General features: G+C 47.5%; 1 protein-coding gene across 1 annotated transcript; it reads left to right on the top strand.

Annotated features, from left to right (window-relative positions):
* Positions 1-3,561: 3,561 nt before the first annotated feature.
* On the top strand, positions 3,562-17,503 carry LOC104621051 (traf2 and NCK-interacting protein kinase-like; the record flags this gene model as incomplete). The annotated part of the gene is made up of 7 exons (XM_010287437.1): positions 3,562-3,588; positions 3,919-4,029; positions 6,409-6,499; positions 7,867-7,997; positions 12,472-12,526; positions 13,104-13,182; positions 17,328-17,503. Coding segments are annotated over exons 1-7 (670 nt in total), but the record flags the coding sequence as incomplete, so codon positions are not given.
* Between the last annotated feature and the right edge of the window lie 1,426 nt (positions 17,504-18,929).

Below are 18,929 nucleotides of genomic sequence, written 5' to 3'. Positions count from 1 at the left end.
AGCGGGGAGAGCGGAGCAGCACTGGCCCCGCTGCTCCCACCCGGCTGTGCTGCTGCAGCATCGCAGCCTGCTCCCGCCGCCGCGGGCGATTAAAACCCGTGCTTGCCTTGCTACGGAATATCGTAGTTCCCAATGAATATTTCTGTTTCTGAAACAGGCATCAGCTTTTCTGCTGACCTACCAAGTGAAGATCTTTAATTAAGTTCTTTAATGCTCCATTGCTGGCCGCAGGTGCCACGACATGGGTGATGAGGGACCCTTTTGCAAGGAGCCAGGCTGTGGGGTGGGCTGGGGGGCCTGGGCGTACGGGACTGCGTTGCACCCGAGTTCTGTTCTCTCGCGGAGCAAGAAGAAGGATTTCCAGCAGCACTTAGCCTGGGGGTGTCGTGTGCTTGTTTTCTGTAACGTAAAAAAGGGAAGTCACATTCTTCACGGGGTGAGGAATAGGAACGCAGAAGGATTTGGCTTGCAAGAATAAAGGAGTTGGATGATTTTGGGAGGTTCCTCTGGACATGCTGGAGAGGTTCACTATCAGCTGGGTTGGGGTTTCTGTACTGGGAATGCTCAGGTTTGAGTCCTTCCAGGTAATGCACAGCGGCAATGGGAACAGAGGTCGTACTGGCCATTCCCAAACTGGGGAGGGCGGCGGTTGATTTGAAAGTTGTGAAGGCTCTTTAAATAAAAAAATTTGTGAGGCAGCAGGACACGGAGATTTACAGCTGCTGCTTCTGAATTTGCCTTGCTTACGAAGTTTGGTGTCACTCTGATATGAAGAGCTAAGCAAATGCTAAATGAACTGTATTTAAAAATACTTCCTCAATAAATGACCTTGCAAATTAAATTTCGGAAGATGATCTTACCTTTAGCCCATCTTGATGATAATTCTAATTATGGTTAATAAAAATTCAATGTGCATTTCAAGTTTATTATCTTACCTCATCATGACTTCATCCTTTAAGAAGATTGGTAATGATGCAAGTGTGTGCAGGGCAACACACTCACCTAGAGATGTAGGACCGGTAAGAAAGTATCTAAGAGCATCATTTAAAGCCTTTCCTAAGGGTACTAAGCGGTGTCCTAAAATCAGCTGGAGCTTCTGTTCCCTTTTCTCCTAGAAGAATGTTTGTTGGTTTCCAACCTAAATACATCCATTGGGTGTTGATACCTTGATATTATGCCAGTATCTACCTTGGTCGTCTCCCTCTTCGGTGCTTACCTGTCCTTACTGTTGACAGTATACACTCATATCCCATAGCCATCCATCCCCTGGCTGGCTGAGCAAGTCCTCAGGTCCTCTGAGGAAACCTCACCATCTCTCCTGTACCTGCCTCAGCGTGCGTTTCTCATTCTCGGGCTCTGTCGCCCCACAGGACTCGCAGTGCAGTGCTGTGGATGAGGTCTCTCCTGGCCCGTTGGTGTGACTCCTTAGCCATCATCTGGTTCTCCTCTCTTTGGAGGCTGCTTTGTGTGAGCTGTGGTTGGGACTTCTGTAGCACCCTTCCATCTGAGGATCAAAGGGGATCGCGGTGCCGCTAAGCGCCGCAGCAGCGTGCTGCCAGCTTTCCTCCCCTCCCATCCAAACCTGCTGGCAACGGTGCTTTCTCACACTGGGAGTCCATCAGCTCTCCATTGCAGGCAGGGGTACTCGGGTGGCCTCGTCATCTTTCTGCTGCTTTCTTTCTTGGATGGCTCGTGGCAGAGCTTTCGGGAAGCGCCTTAGTGTTAGCAGGGCGTACGTGCGCACGGCTGAGCCCCCTTGGCCCCTGCCCAACTGGACCCAGAGCCTGCTGGTGCTGCCCGAGATCTGCCGGTGCTGGGTGTTTCCCTATGGATGTTATGGGACTGTGCAGCTCTTAAAAAGCCGGGCTGGCAACACTCCCAGTGGGAGTTTTTCTTTCCCTCTGTCTGGTTTTTTTGTTTGTTTGTTTGTTTGTTTGTTTTTTAATCTCCAGGAGATTTCACAGTTACAGATTGGGGATACATCAGCAGGTGGCCGTATTATTCACCTCCTGGTGCAAAATTAGTCTTTGCTCTGTGGAAATTCAAGAACAAGGTGGAGGACCGCGTGAACTGCCAGCTCCGTAAAGATAATCTGGCAAATTAACAGATGCACTTGTGTACTTTTAAGGAGATTTCTTCCATCTTCTTTTAAGCGTTGTGATTGCCGTACACGGCGTAGCATGCCCTTCCTCTTCCTTCTGCTCCAAACCCCAGTGAGAGCCTGTGGGTGAATTTCCATGGAAGGGGACTGGAAAGGGTCAGCCTTTTGGGCTGGGAAGGGTTTGTGGCTGGCTCAGCTATCCAGGGTTTTCCTTTCCGCGCTTGCTGCCGTGGCATCCCAAACGTTCTTTTAATCAGAAACACGTGCAGACACTTCCACGTGTCAATTGTCCAAAGGGACGAGAAACGTGACTTCGAAACCGGTTGTTCCGTTACGCCCCGTTCGGTGAGCAACGAGTAGCCCAGGACTTAGGCCGTGGCCCAGTGGCCCAGCTGGATCGCTGGTCTCCTGCTGGGGTGGAGGAGCGGCAAGCGCCGCAGCAGCGTTCCTCGCCGTTGCGCAGGACAGCCTCGGGCCAGTCGCACATCTCTTCCTTGAAGCCGTTTTCCTGATGCAACAGGGATATACAAAGAATTTTTCAGCTGTCAGTTTAGGAAGAGAAGAGAAACTTAATATCAAAACTAAAGACAGGAGCCTGGGCAAAGCCAACCAAGGTACAGTCTGCTCAAGTATTTTATTTAACCTGATGGTTTATAGCAGTACTCTGTCTGGATTTTACGATCGTTTATTTATGATGGTCTTTTAAATCGCTGTGTTTGAGCAATTTGGTTAGAAGTAACCCTTCCGCTGTTTTTCTCGTCTCCTCTTGGCCCATTAATAAAGTGATGCCGCTTGCTCAGAGAACATTTAAGTGCCGTGTAAGCTTCATGTGATAAGAAACTTTAAACAAGCACGCTGAAGAATCTGGCAAGGCACAACTTGTAAAGGAGTATCTTTTAGCAGCAAGCTGATATAATTGGAAAACATGGTTTCACATCTGAGAGAAACACTTCTGCAGGTCTTGGAGGAGGCTTGTTGCATATGCGGGCTGTGCTCGCTTTCTGGAGCACGCTGACGGCTCCTCTATGGCCCTGCGGATCCGTGATGTCCCTGGGAGGCAGACTCGCGTCCCGTGCTATTTTTATAAGGTTTATTTCACAGTTGCTCAATGACAAGATTAAGTTCAGGCCCAGGTTAGATCCTTGCACTTTGATATTGTGAAACTTTGGAAGTGGTACAAGCGGTGGTGCCCAGTCTCATCTGAGCCAGCCTGAGCAGCAGGACACCAGCTCTCTCCCGGAGAGCCTGCAGCTGCAGGGCAAGCTTGCCCTTGAGAAAGGTTTCCTGCTCAAAAAAGTGGTCAAAAGCAAAGACGTCCTGGTAAAAAAAAAAAAATAAATTGAAAAGTATACCTGGTTTTTAATGTTGTAGGAAGCTTTCAAACATCTCTTGTTGCCTTCACGTTTTCAGAGTTGAAAAACTTATATGCAAGAGGTAGAGTTTTGCTTGGGTTGCTCGTGATGCTGAAGGTTGATCATAAGTACGAGGTACAGTAGTAGTGGTGAGGTCTGAGATTTCAAGGTTTCCAATTTCCTCTGCTGATTTTCAGCACCGGACTGATGTGTCCAGCCTTGTTCCCATCTTCTGGAGAGTAACAAGCCTTTCAAGCCTTCCAGCCTTTTGTTGTTTCATTTTTATAACAAAACCCAGATGGATTAAAAGCTGATAGGTTCAAGATTATGTCCCGGTGGCTCTGCGTAGCGCTGCGGTGGCCTCACAGCCACGTTGCCAGCGTTGGGGTCCTCCCCTGGAGTTGGGCAGCCTGGGGAATGCTGTCGGTGTCATTGCCATAATTGCATTTTTGTTCCATTTGGCAGCTGGTGATGGAGTTCTGCGGTGCGGGCTCCGTCACCGACCTCATCAAGAACACAAAGGGGAACACCTTGAAGGAGGAGTGGATCGCCTACATCTGCAGAGAGATTTTACGGGTACGTGTCCAAAGGGAGCTAGACGTCAGGAGCTGTTGGAGTATCGCAGTCGGTGCTCGGGGGACACAGAAAGCTTTTGGCTCTGCAGGCTTCATGGCTACGGCGCTGCCGTGGGCTGGAGCCTCTTCGGTGCGGTAGGCATGAATGATTCATGTGCTTGTATGATGCATAATAAATAAGCCCTACTTAATGCCCTTTAGCTCTGTTAGTTCCCTGACTTTTAACCCTCTTTTTCCTTCAACAAAAATATAATTTCCTTTAGTATTAACAGGGCAGAGATTTATTTACATTAGACTTACATTTTCAATTAACAGAAAGGTGAGGACTAATAAAGTCGGTGGAAAGAATCTTTATGATTAAAAAGCACCCCATGTTTTATTAAATCCACATGTCTCTGGTTTTAATGAGGATGCTGCAGCTTTTATACCCACAAGATAAATGTTTGACTGAAATGAGCTAAAATGGGCCGTGCCAGAGTTTCCGGTACTGGAAGATGGCCGCTTCAGCAAATGCTTGCTTGCATTTTGCACAACTCAGGTCAGAGGATGTGATCGTAATGATTGCCCGACATTAAAATCTATCGCTCTGTGAACCGAGGTTTTTTTTGTTCAGGAGAAAACAGAAATATTGGGCATGTGAAGGAAACCTGTGGAAGAGCCGCTCAAATGATACGATGAGAGGAAATGGCCTCAAGTTGCACCGGGGGAGGCTTAGATTGGATATTAGGAAAAATTTCTTCACCGTAAGGGTTACCAAGCATTGGAACAGGCTGCCCAGGGAAGTGGCAGAGTCACCATCCCTGGAGGGATTTAAAAGACGTGTAGATGTGGTGCTTAGGGACATGGTTTAGTGGTGGCCTTGGCAGTGTTAGCTTAACGGTTGGACTTGATGATCTTAAAGGTCTTTTCCAACCTAAATGATTCTATGAAAGAAAATGAGGCAAAATGACTGCTCTGAAAGGAAGTGTCTGACACTGCTGCTGAGGCTGCCGCTGGCGTCCAGAGGTGACACAGCACTTCTCTGTTGACCCTGAATGGCACCAACATGATATGCAGAAGACACAGGCGCTGTAGCTGATGAGTTGTTGTACGGACACTGCTTTCAGCGCCAGGAAACCACAGTTACATGGGCTTATTTTAAATGTATGAGCTCTGTGAGCCTACTTAAAATAGTCCCTGGCAGTGAGTCAGAATCCAGCCACTGACTCATGTCCCAGGGCCACCATCACGTGTCATCGCTTGCGTTTTGGCTGCTCATTGGGGTGGTTGGTTGGTGGTTGGTGGTTGGTGACCTCCGTAGGGTTTCGGGTGATGAAAGGCTTCCACCTTTTGTGCTGCAGAAGGTGGTTCAGATGTTGAGGACCAGTTGTAATTCTAACACAGGGCTTAATCCCGTGCTGTTAAAGGAGTTTTTGAAATTCAGTGAAGTTTTTGCTTTGCCTCCAGTGCACAAGGTATCTCTAAGAAGGTATAATGTGGCTAAAAAAGGGCTCCCGCACAGATATAATCTGTTCCACAGTGTTGTCCCAAGGTAATGAGTGTAAGATGACTAATAACTACCAGTAGTCATAGCAGAAATTATTTTCTTCCTCAAATATGAATGTTTAATGTGTAATGTAAACCTAATGCAAAATTCATTTTTTAAGTAATCCATATGTTTACTAAGCTGGCAATATAGGTGGATGTTACTTTGAAACTGAAATAATAAGTGAATGAAATAAAAATGTAGATTGCAAAAAGAAATTCATGTGCTAATAAAAAAGCACAACAGAAAAGCTAGTTTACCTTTAGCCTTTGAGACAGGCTTTTAGTTTGAGCTATATCTCCATTAGGGATATGTGCAAGTTACAGTATTTGTATTTGCATGGTAGCTTTTTTAATACAAGCTTATCAGTGTATTGAAGTCCCGTTTACTGGACCAGTATAGCAAGAGAATTGTTTTTTCGGTTTCTGGATGATGGAAATAACAGAAAGGAGACAAAACCATTCTATTATTTCTGCCACAGAAATGGCTCCCTAAGACAAGGGAGCACATGGGGGAAAATATGTCTAGAGCTGCGGAGGAATTTGGGTTAATATGGATTCCTGCAGAAACTGAGAGGTTGGTTTTAATCCCTATAGAATTGATGGTTCCCCCTTGCTGTGGAGAGCACCCGCTGCGGCACATACAGCCCATCGGTGGGCGTCTCGCTTGCCGGGCATGTCCTCCCAGCGTGTGACATAGGACACTGTTTTGAACACATGATAAACAAAAGCGTTCTCAAATGCTTAACTCCAACTGTGAATCTTTCATTTCTGGAGGATAATTGGTTGAGGAGGAATGTCTGAAAATAGCATGCTTTGAACCTGGATTCCTCTAACCTTTCTCTGAATTCTCTAGGGCTTGAGTCATCTACACCAGCACAAAGTAATTCATCGAGACATCAAGGGACAGAATGTATTGCTGACAGAAAACGCAGAAGTTAAACTAGGTAAGGGTGGGTTAGAGCTCTTGGAAACTGCAAGTGAGCTGGCTGGAGAGAAGCAGCAAAACTGACTTGTACGTGTCTTGGAGAAAGGGGATGGATACTAAGACCTACCCTGTGTTTTCTCTCGTGCCAGCCTCAATAACACGACCTTGGGTGTTGACCAAGTGCCGTGCAATAAACTGCTGGTGGTTGATGGCCAAGTTCTGCGTGCAAAGGTGTACTTGCAGTGGTGTTTCTGCTCCAACAGGTAGTTTGGGCAGCCTTGCTATCAGATACAGGTTAAGCAATCAAGACCATTTTTTCACACCCCAGGTTGAAAATTGGCCTGTGTGCATCATCAGCCACTATAGAAGGCTGTTCCCTCACACCTCCATATAGTGTCCTACAGTATCATAGTCCAGTCAGTTTAGTGTCACATAATTCAGATTTGTTTTCCAAGCCAACCTGTTGGAGAGAGCTTAATTTGCAAGAACTGTGCTGAATTTCCGATGTGGTGTTAGACACCCTGGAGAAGGCCAGGCATTCACGTGAAGATCATCAGGAAGGCAGCAGATCAGCACAGATGATATGCTGATATCCTCAGCTGTCCAGCAGCAATGTTATTAAGACTGTCTTTCTGTGTTTTAATCTATGCTAGTGAAGAAAGATCCCTTATACTAGTAAAGTGAGGTGGAAACCTTGTTTTCCCGTGTCTCCCCAGTCTCTCTACAGCAGAATAAAACCCCAGTTTAACAGATGGCACCACCAGCTCATTTGGCTTTACGCTGGTGAAGATTCTCCTCCAAGGGGAAGTTCTCCAGGGCAAATCTCCAGCCATTGTGTTGCGCAAAGTGAACTTAGTGGACCACAGAGTATTCTCTCGTTGATTTGATTTCATCAGTTTTTGCTTCATTTTGCAGCTCTCTGCTTGACATTTCCCTGTGGGCCTTTGTCCTTGGCCCTTAGTTCCTTAAGTCTTTTGCATTTCTGCCATTTCCAGCAAGAATTTGGGTAGAAAAATGAGGCTTCTACTAGTATTTGGCAGGCTTTAATTCAAATGAGAAAGCATAGAACAAAGACTGCCGCTTATTCATGTTGCTAACCCTGTTTCTCATTAGTGTGAGGAGCTGTGATTTCTTTTCATTGCCTCCTGGCAAAGAGGAAAAGGCACAGGGTTTCTTACAAAACCTGGACATCAGATGATCAGGTTTGTCCTTGATTGACCTCTGTTGATCCTAGCAGAGATCAAACAGGAATGTCTCTGGCCCCATCCTTGTCTCCTGACTGTGCAGAGAAGTTGGTCTGAATGAATTTGATGTTTTGCAGTAAACAGAAGAGTTGCTCAGGTTTTCTCCAGCCTTACAATGCCCTGTTGTCTCTCTGATCCACAGTGGATTTTGGTGTCAGCGCTCAGCTGGACAGAACGGTGGGCAGGAGAAACACCTTCATTGGAACGCCTTACTGGATGGCCCCCGAGGTCATTGCCTGCGATGAAAATCCCGATGCCACATACGACTTCAAGGTACCTAAACGAGCATCTTCCGACTCTTCTATACGTCGTTGCGGATGTGATCGTTGCGAAGTCTAGCACGTTCACAGATAAGGCAGGCAAGGAATTAGAGCGGCACTTACTGGTGCTTGCAAGGAGAGTTGTGATCATAAACGTCCGAAGAAGGTGCTTGGTATGGTCTCAGATTTTATGCCCCATTACCGTGAACTTGAGCGCTCAGGAATTTAGTTTATCCTTGCAGCTACGTTGCAACATACGTTGACAGGCAGTGTAGTCTCCTGCTTTCTGGCTGTTGGATTGTGAGATGCCAGTTCAGGTCCAACGTGAAGCTTTGCTGCGCTGTGCTGTTCACGTATCCAAATTTACTGTGAAAAAGTCTTTCCCCATGCTGAGAAAGGTGTCAGACTGAAGCTTCCTACCTGCTAGTCTGCTTTTCGGTGCTGCATGTTTAAATACTACAGTCAAATGTGCTGTATTTGCTCTGTTTACTCGGCAGAGAAGTCAGGTCAGGTTTAGAAAGGGCAAGATCGCATCTTCCAGCCCACAGGCTGGTATTCGCAGGGAAATCTGAAAGTTGCCCCACAATCGGACATTTGGGGGGCTGACCTACTTTTCACATGTCTCTGTTGCCAATTTGAAGTTTATTTTTGGATCAGTGGCAGCACAACATTGCTGCTGGGTTATAATGTGGCACAGCGCCCTGTGCCATGCAACCGGTCTGCAGGAGGGTTCTGAGACCCACCTGCCCATTCAAACTACAGCACGGTCCAATGTTTAAAGCAAGGAGTGCTTAATGTATTTTACCCTGTTTCTGCCTTACTGCAAGTTTCTGGACACGCATCTGAAGAAATGACCCTTGGTTTTTGTCCCTCGATTTTTTGAAGCGCCCAGAACTTGAATTTCTAGCTCCAAACCCTCTCCAGGTCCGCTGGGCATGTCCAGAGAGCAGAGGAAGACACTGACACATGGGCTTTTGGGGGAGAAGCTGAGGCAGAGATAAAGCTTGCTGTAGCCCTGTTTATGTGTGCGCTGAGAGATTGCTCTGCAAGGTCATGTTTAAAAAGGGCTTTGATACCCTCTGGTGTGGAGCTAGGTAGCTGCTTTCTAACGGTAGGACGCTACAATATAATAGCGTAACAGCCCACCATCGTGGTACCATGTGGGGTGCACTCACCTGTCACTCGGGGAAATTTTTGAGAGATGAAGGATTTTAAAGTAACCAAGCGATGCGCTGGTATTGCAGCTATTTAAGCGCATCAGTCAACTTTTGAACTGATGGTTTTCCAGAGAGCAGCTCTCCAGTGCGAGTTCAGACGCTGGGTTACATCAACTGTTAACGATAAGGACGTGTAGAAATAGTTTAATCTGCAATTGCTTAATTCTCCTTGGTTAACCAATTACAACAGGCATTTCCTCAACCCTGCTGATGGCTGCGCTCCGTAGCAGGGCTGCGACCGCGCTAGCTGCCCTCGCTGCTTTGCTGCTGACAGCCGCCTGGCTCTGGCGGTGCAACGCTCTAATTAATCACAGCTTTTTATTATTTTGAATTCTTTTTTAAAAAAAGGACTGATATCTTCATAGGCTACTTCCTACCCTCACAAATCCCTGAGGTTTTTTCCTCTTTCCAGAATAACTAGGGCGCTTAATATGCCATTGACTGATGCACAAGCGCCGGGACCAGAATCCCTCTATTGTCCCCGAGGATCAAACGCTCGTTACGAGCCAGGCGCTTGCGTCTCTGAAGTTGGCATTGACCGTTCTCCCTTGGCTGGGCGTGTGAAACAGAAGGCTGATCGCTGCCGACACGCTCACTGTGGGGTGTTTTCGGAGCTCCTGGTGATGTGGGAGCCACCAGACATTAGTCCGCACCCCGGATCGCATCCCTGCACCTGATGCTTTTGCTTTGAAGTGTGTGGAGGGGGAAATGTAAATGACTTTTTTTTTTTTTAAAGGCATGCAAATCAGATGCTCTCAGGTTTAGCTGACTGGCTTAAAATGGTGAATACAAAAGATGAGATTTATAGGGTGAAAAAAGGAATCCTCACAGGCTTAATCTGTTAGACAAAAAGCCTCTGATCTCACTGTTTTCTTAGCCAGAAAGAGATGCCTCTGTAATCTATGGAAGGAGGCAGTAAATACCTCCTCACAAAAATAAAACACTTTTAAAAAGAACAAATAGTAACCCCACATTGTTGAGGTTATTTGTTGATTTTTCCCCTAGCTGCTCTTCCTTTTTTCTTTCGAGATAACTTGTCAACAAGCTTAGAATCAAAGGCGGGGAGGGGGAAGGAAGCTTGCTTTCCTTCCCAAGTCAAGACAAGGCAAATAGATGAGCACGGCCTCTTTTTGCTGGGTGGACTGAAAAGCTTTTCAGACTCAAAAATGAAAAAAAAAACCCCAAAAACCAAATCAACCACAACCCCCTCCCCCGAATTCCAGGTCATTATATGCTGAGTTTTCTGCTTTCTCTGGGAGACTTAGAAAGGTGATAATCCCTTTCTGTATTACTCCAGCTTTAAGATCACTTGGCATCTTGCGTATAATAGCGGGCACCTTGATATGGAAAGACACACTAGGAATTTGGAAAGAGATCAGCGGCAACCCAAAGGGAAGGGGTCGTGTGCTGAATCATGTGGAAGGACTGCAATAATTAAGTATGCATCAGGAATCCCAGCTGATCAGAAAAAAGAATGGATGAGACTGTCCTGCAAAACGGCTGGAAATAAGATTTGAGAGAGAATTTTAAAGCAGGTACAGAGATGTGTAGCAAGGATGGCATTTGTTAGGGGAGAACGTGAGTTAAAAATGAGAAAAAGGGCCTTGAAATTGAAAATCCCAGTTGTCTTTCCTGGATGGAGTATGTGAGAAGATGCTTGTGGTCCCTAGAGGCTCCCTCTAGCTCTGACTGAGCTTTTGGGGCTCTGTGCCGTGAAAAACTGCCTTTCTGGGGTTTACTCATTAAATCGCAGGTTTAGAGGCTTGAGGCGGTTTGGAAAAGGGCAGCTCGTGAACCGGAGAGGAGAAAACTGCAGTGGGACTGCAAGAACATGGCAGAGAGCAGGGCAAAGGGAGAGCAAGACGTGAGAGCTGGAGGTGCAGGAGGAAGGGTGGGAGGCAGAGTCCATCCCTTCCACCCTGAGATGTACCTATTTACCACATTCACTGGTTTTGACGTGCTAACCAGAGTTTAGCTGGTTTCCAGCAAACATCAGCTGCAGCTGCATCGCATCAGGCTTGTTCTGGTCCCCTGCACACCTGCAGCTTCTGCCCTTGCCGTTGCCACCCTCCCATCTCAGGCAGGTCTCTCCACCTTCCTGGAGATGCGTCGGAGGCTGCGCTTGACATGAAGGCACCAAAATTAGCCTGGGTCCTGTTGCCGCTGCATCAGGTGCTGGGTTGTGGATCATTAGCAGCCGTTTACATGGCATCCAGAATAATGAACTAGCCACCTTCTGCCGAAAAAACGAGATGCGGCAGTGCCCTTAGGGAAGGGTGCTCGTTTTCCATCACCGGGCAGCAGTCTCTGCCCCCGCTGCTGTCTGGGAGAGCCGAGCCGTCCTCTGGGGCTCGTTACCAGGTCTAGAGGTGCATCTAGTGACGGTGGGGTGAGGAGGAGGCACTGGAGGGGAGCTCACCACTGCTCTCTGGCAGGGAGCTGAGCTTGTAAGTGTCCCTGTTTACAAAGGAGAGAATGGAAGGAAGAGTGACACAGGTATGAAATCAAAGGGTTTTCCAAGTAGGCGCATTCTCTGTGCTCTGATCATTCAGGAGACTCAGCCAACCATGTGGGCTGAGCAGGGCTTGGAAGCAGCGTAAATAAAAGTGCCCATTTCTTCTTCCGCTGGTGAAATGCCACTTTTCAGGCTTCCATTTAATGAGCAGTCCATGATACAAGAGCCTCCGGAGTTCTCTCAAGAGGTATCTCACTTCATGTTTTTAATCTGTTCCAGGCAGCCTGTTTTCTGTGGAGCTGTTATCAGGTCCATGGATGCATCACCCAGCTTTACGCAGGGGGCCAGCAGCCAGGTTTGCTGCTTACCCCAGCCGTGAAGCCAGGGACTAGTTGGTCACCAGCTCGTCTGGGGGCTAGAAGTTTGTTCATTAGTGCACAGGGCTTGTTAAGATTCCCCCACCAGGGGACCTTCGGGTCATCAGCATCTCCCCAACGCAGCATCCTCACCACGGCTTCTGGGAGCAGAGCCCCAGCGAGGTGGCCATGTCCCACACCAAAAATGCCTTGAAGGTTTTGAAATAAATCTTGGGATAAACAGTGGCCTTGGGAGCCTCTTCTAAAGCCCCAACACAAGGCAGGAGGATGAGACAAGCTCCTAAAGTGTGGATCCAGGGGCTTGCAGAGGACACGGAGACCTGGCTGACAGGGTTGAGGCCCCTGGGCTGGGGAGAACCACGCTTCCCCCTTGCTTGGTGCACGCCGCTGTGATGACGCTTCCCTGTGTCACGTATGTCCCTCTGCTTTCTTTTACAGAGTGACTTGTGGTCTTTGGGGATAACAGCCATCGAGATGGCAGAAGGCGCTCCCCGTAAGTAGATGCATTGCTCTGCTTTAATGAACTCTGGGTTGTAACATGCTGGGCACTTTGGGACTCAGTTTCCTCCAGATGAAGAAGGGGTGGAGGACTGGAAGCAGGTGAAACACTGCTCCTCAGCACTGGTGTTTCACCGACCTCCGTGGTGACACAGGTAGCAGCATGCTGGCTTCAGCTGGTGCATCTGCAGGGGTCATACTGCCGTGGGTTTTCGGCGTTACCCTGGGACCCTCCGTGCACGCTGGCAAATGCAAGTAGATGTGGCAAGGTTGTGGCACGTGGTGCAGCTGTACCATGCCCTGGGCCTGGGTGCTGGCTGGGTGCTGAGCCCGGCGGCGCTGGGGACACGCGTGCTGCTTGGCTGGGGACGTCAGCTCTCACCTGAGCCCCAGGCTGCCGCCGGGCCGGGGCGGGCTGTAGGAGGCTGTCGCTGCAAATCCTCCTGCTATGCGGGTGTCGTAGCTTCAGAGGAAACTTGGGTCCCCCCGGTTGGGTGTAGCCTCTCCTTAGGAAACCTGGGGGGTCTGCGAGACGCTGTGCCGTGTTTAACGCCTCTTCTTGCAAATTGCAGCTCTCTGTGATATGCATCCCATGAGAGCCCTCTTCCTCATCCCCCGCAACCCAGCCCCGAGGTTGAAATCAAAGAAGTGGTGAGTCTCTTTCTTGATCTTCAACGACTGTAAAAACATTTCTGGAGCAACTTGTTCCTGCAGCCCAGGCACTCTGGGGACTTGGTGTTCATATTTCTATAGCTTCAGGGGTCGGTGACAGTCTCCAGCATCACTCTGGTGAGCGCAGGCTGGGGTCTTGATCTCCTGTGGAGATGCAGTTTGGTCTGAAAGAGTCACTCACAGTGGGATGGAGGCCTTCCTAGATAGGTAGAGAGGGGAACTCTCAGTAATACTGCAATTTTGCAGCCTGGAGTCGGCTTTTCCAAGGCAGTTCATGTAGCCTGAAGCCAGATGACACTTTGCTTGGCTCCTGTTTCTTTCCAGTCAGGTTCCGTTTTCAAGTGGAAACATGTATCCAGGCCAAAAAAAGGACAGTTTATCTTGAAGGCCCAGGAATGCGGAGATTTATACTTAGTTTGGGCTTTATTTTAAAATTTTGCAGGAAAAAATACATCAGTGTTTTGAAAAAAAAAAAAAAAGGAGGGCGTGCCAATAAAAACCCGTAGGAAAAATATTCCCGAAGCCCAGCAGATGTTGTTTTGTTACTGTATGTTCTGTACTGATGGAGCTGGAGTCCTTAAAAACACTCATCTCCGGTTCATGCTGTTTGCTTTTTAGCAGTGGTTTGGTCAGAAAAGATCTGCCAGATGTTAGAGAGACGGCACTGCCCCTTGCTCCCAGATAGGCTGAGCTCACAGGGGGACGTTTTGCCTTATTCCTTGAAATTGTGCTTATTATCTTGTTGAAGACACACAAAAAAAAAAAAAAGCAGAGGAATTGGTAGGTATTGAAAACACTTGGTGCCACAGCAGCAGGTATTTTGTTGGTGGGGGAGGAGTGAGGGCCTTGGAGTCCCCTGCATCAGATGCATGGTGTTGGGGTTTTACGACCAGTCCCTAAAGATTCACCCAGGCTTTGGCAGGAGGCATCTTAATTTTGTCAAGCCTATCATCAGCTGCTCCAGTACCAAACCCAGCTGGCTCCGCAGCAGATGTCAAAGATGCTCCCTCTCCTTGCACAGCCCTCTGAGCATACCATTAGTCAGCTGAGAAAGTAGTTTATATGCTTGTTTTCTGCGAGATCACCAGTCTCCTGCTTCATTATCCTCACTGCTACAGCACAAAATGGATTGTAAGACTTCAGAGTTTATTTTTCATACAAAAGTGCTGTTTACTCAGCAAAGGCGTCCTCAGCTTCCAGGCAGAGATGAGCTGACAAAAGCAGGTTTTGAGCAGAACATTTCCCCATCTCCTCAAGGTAAAAACGGAGCTGGGGTGGAAGTTCTATTTACTCCCCTGCTCTGAGACACTGGGATGTGCTTTGTGCAAGCCGGCGTGTTGCTTGGCACCACCTTCCCCTCGCATGGCCGGTGGCTGTCTCAGGCTTGCACGTCTCGTGGTGGTGGACTGTAGTGTTATCTGCCTGGGGTCAGCTGATCTGTCCAGGGGATGGGTTCCCAGGTGCTTTGAGAGAGGGCTCGCTTTGGAAGTCGGAGCTTAATGAAACTCCAGCTTCGAACCCCTCCAGGGGAGTGTGATGCTCACCTGGCCTCTGCTACCCCTCCATGAGCAAGCAGGGATCCCTGGTCTCCTGCAGAGCTAGGACATGTGTACCCCAAGCAGCTCAAACCTATATCCATCTTCCAAGCTTTCATTGCAATGGGAAACTCCAAAGGATCCAGGCAAAGCTCCAAGCCAGGACAACTCCCCCAATTCCTTAAGGGCAATTTTTTTCAGCATTTTCAGTGGGTTACTGCGCAAACTATCCTTGGCTCATTTCTCAGCTGGAGGTTTTGGGCCTGGCCAGGATGGGTCCTGGAGCTCTGTAAGCCCGACCCAAGAAGACTGGAGATGTTTGACCAGCAGTTCACAGTGGCTCTCTGGCAGCCACTGGGCTGGTTTTCACAAGCACAGATCACAAGAGAAAATGAAAAATGAAGAAAGGTTCAACTTGAACCTTGAGTTCACCCCTGCTTCTGTGTGCAGCAAGACGTGAAAGTACACAACATGGGCAGATCATCTCTTTCCTTACGTGAAAGAAATAGCAAAGTGACTCCAGCACCTTTGAAGGTGAATCGGGGAAGGCCAAGAGGGAAAGCAGGCATGGGAGCTGCCCCAAATCAAAAATCCCAGAGAGGAGAATACTTTTGTTGCTTACTACATCCTTGAACTCGCTTTTAAAATAGTGCTGTGTTCCTATGAAATCAAAGAGTCTTTGGTATCATTTTCTTTCCCAATTAAAACCAGGCAGCAACGAAGCTTTATTTTATTCTTCCTGCATTTCACATGTAAAATGAACTTGAATTTTAGTGATGTCGTCCCCATAAACACTCCCTAGCCTTGTAAGAGATGACAAAACCTCTTTGTCAATGAGGTGGTATTTGCACTGTGATACCACTTTTCATCCAAGCAGCTGCAAAGACTTTGCAAACATTGATTTAAGCTTTACAAACCCCAGGAGCTGGGGGAGTGTGTGGTTCATGAAGGTGGGATGAGACGCATGATGGTGTCGCCCTGCATCAGAGCCAAGGAGAAAGCCCTTGTCTTCTGCTCCAGCCCCGGTGAGGGCCAAACTGTTCCCCTGAACAGGCTTGCTCTTTTGGAGAGAAAGATCTGAGGGAAAACCAGAAACCTGAGCCAGTCCCATTCCATAGCTGCTTAGTCAGCCCGAGGATGCAAAGGTGTCTTAGGGCATCGCAGGGCACTGGGACCCCCATCCCCAAACTCATTGCTTACTGGAGGATAACTTCAGGAGCCCCTTCACTTTGACCGTATTTGTGGGTGCTCTGCACCGCTCATCCAGGACTGGAGTCTCTCCACCTTCACACCAACAGGGGATAATCATATTTTAGAAGCAGATTTTTTTGTAGCATCACATGGATTGTCCCTTCTGGAATACAGTGAGACATGGGGTTTCTTGAGGCAAGGTGGGAAAGGAAGATGTGCTCGTTAATAAAGCTGGAGGGAGGATTTAATTTGATCCAACAGCGTATTTTATTTTTGCATCTCAATTTGTATGGATTAGACTTAAAAGATAAATCACTTTTAGTTTGACAGCTTAAAAGTAAAATCCCTGAAAGCTTATTGTTTTACTTCTCAATGCAATTCTGTAGTATCTGTTGGCTTCTGACATTAATTTACACTCATTTTCCTATTTGCTAAAGCAAAATACAGTATAGTGGCCTGTCGACATCTTTCTTTCTTGTAAATCTCTGTTCTCGTGGGTTTATAATGTGGCGAAATTAGTTCCAGGAAAACTTTTGATATGCAACACTTGAGACTAAAAGAAATGTGTTTCTTAAAGATGTGGCTGAAATTGTTTTAGCTGAGATTGAATTTAACTGTTTGCAGGAAGGCAGGCTGTGAGCCGCATTCCCACCTCTGCCCAAGCTGTGCTGGCCAAAGAGCACATCCCATTTGCCTGGGTCCATGATCGGGGGGACTGGGACACGGTGGCCCCCAGGACCTGGTGGGGCTCACTCTGGGAGAGCAGGGAAGGGCTGCAGGCAGCGAGCATCACCCACAGGTTGGCTGATCTTTAATAAGCCATGTAATGTTAGGTGGTTATATCTAAAAAAGCCATCAACCTAGCTTGTCCCCCTCATCTTCAGAAAGGTACTTCTCTTGAAACACTGCCCAGGGCCAGAAAACACGGAAAGAATCCATTACGGAATTGCATTTGTACCTGTATGTGTTGTCTGTCATTTCTACCTGCACTTTCACAGGGCAAAGGGAAGGGAGGAGGAACACTTCCTTGCATTTTCTTGGTTGCCATGGATGACATCGGGCTTTGGTGATTCCCCGGTCATACTGCTGGTTACCAGCTTTCTCCAGACTCAGCAGAATGGTGGTTTCTCCTCATTGCACCAGGAAGGCATAGATAGGAGCGTGCATGGGAAGAGTAGGAGAGGATAAAGTGAGGCAGGGCATATGTGATAGTGCTGCTTTGAGACTGTGCTAAGCATCAACAGAGAAGTCACATGAACCTGCCTGGAAGGCTGCATCTGAGCAAGACCTGTGTAGCAGCCAAATGATCTCAAATACCCACAGCCTTCTCACTTTCTAATACGAGAGTTGATTCAGTTACCTGTTGTTTCAATACCTTCCTTTTGTGTCCTGGGCCAGGTCTAAAAAGTTTCAGTCCTTCATTGAGAGCTGCCTAGTGAAGAACCACAGCCAGAGACCAACCACGGAGCAGCTGATGAAGCACCCTTTCATCCGAGACCAGCCCAACGAAAGGCAGGTCCGCATCCAGCTCAAGGACCACATCGACAGGACTAAAAAGAAGCGAGGCGAGAAAGGTTAGTGGAGAAGCCGTGCTTTGAGCAATCCTTGACCTCTGCCATGTGTTTGGAGGTCCTGAGTGTAGACCAAGGCGCATCCGTGTGGGCGAAACAAATGGGTAGAAGAAGGAAAGCAAAGAGGACTGGGTTGCTCATCGTCTTGGTATCAGTTTTCCTTATTCACATGGCTAAGTTTGTTTTGCAAACTGGTTGAGTTAAATAGGTGTGGTCCTTCTGTGTGACCACGCTTCTTATGGTTTTGAGGTCAGATTATTTTGTTTGATTTGATTCCTCTCAGTCACTGAAATGAAAATAAATATCCGTAACAAAGTAATCGGTGTTCATAGAAAACCTACAGGTGACTCTCATTAGAGCTAATCAGCATTTTAAAATCTTTTTTTCCCTGATGAAAAAAGGTGTATTTTTTTGTCCAGGTAGTAATTTCCAAATGCAACATTTAAGCCTTGATTCATTAAAATGTGTGTATAAAATTTGTGTCTGCATACATACATTCTGGCGTGTGGGAAGGAGAAGCTGCTAAGCTGAATTTTCCCCAGCTCACGTATTTCATGCCAAATCTGTTGAGTTACGTGACATTCATGCTGCACCAGCGATGAGGAGAATTCTGCAAATGAACATCTAGATAAGACCCTTGCCCCAAAGCAATTCCGTTGACTAGGAATAATCTATTAAACTGAATATTTTCAGTGAACTCTCCAGGCCCTATCAAAGTCCTCTGAAAGGAAGATCAGGTAGGCGAAGAAACTTGTTAAAGTATTCAGCTGTTTGTGAATCAAATTTTAATTTGAGAGCTCATTTGTAGTATCCAGCAAATTAATATGTTGCTATTTCTCTTCTTATTGGTAGCGGTATTAATTTTTCATGCATACCTTCCAGCCTCTTGTAATAAATTTCACTACAATCAAAACAATAAAATGGGATCCCAGTGAAGTATTAAATGTGCGTAGTCTGGCAAATGAAGGTTGGACCCTCGAGGTGAAGAGTAATTGGATAAATGCAAGCCTTTCTTTTACTATCATCCAATAAAGATGATATCCCTGTAGAAATCACAGTATGTAGCACAACTTTGCATTTGGACTTTTATGTAGATGTCTTCATTGCCTGGAAAATATCTGGATTTGCATAGGAAGAGCATATGTTTGGGGAGGGAGGAGCTGGTGCCTTCAGAGCAATATTAAACCCCCCCCTGCCAGTGCCAGTGGCTTCCGTAGTTTGTGGCACACCTCCCGAAGAAGGGGGTCACTTGCTGTCTTTGCTGTATGGGGATAAATTTTTGTTTTACGGACAACCCCCATCTTTGCATCGAGTGGCTGGGGCTGTTGGGGCCGTTGCCCGCTGCGCTGGCGCTGCCCGCGGCGCTCCAGCCGGGACTGCAGCCCTCTTCCCGGCCAGCACGGGCGTGCGAGGTGCCAGCACCCTGGGA

This window comes from Phaethon lepturus, unplaced genomic scaffold (assembly GCF_000687285.1).
Source record: "Phaethon lepturus isolate BGI_N335 unplaced genomic scaffold, ASM68728v1 scaffold33985, whole genome shotgun sequence".
Classification (NCBI taxonomy): Eukaryota; Metazoa; Chordata; class Aves; order Phaethontiformes; family Phaethontidae; genus Phaethon; species Phaethon lepturus.
Note: the sequence above shows the minus strand (reverse complement) of the source record. Positions and strands in the feature narration are given on the sequence as shown.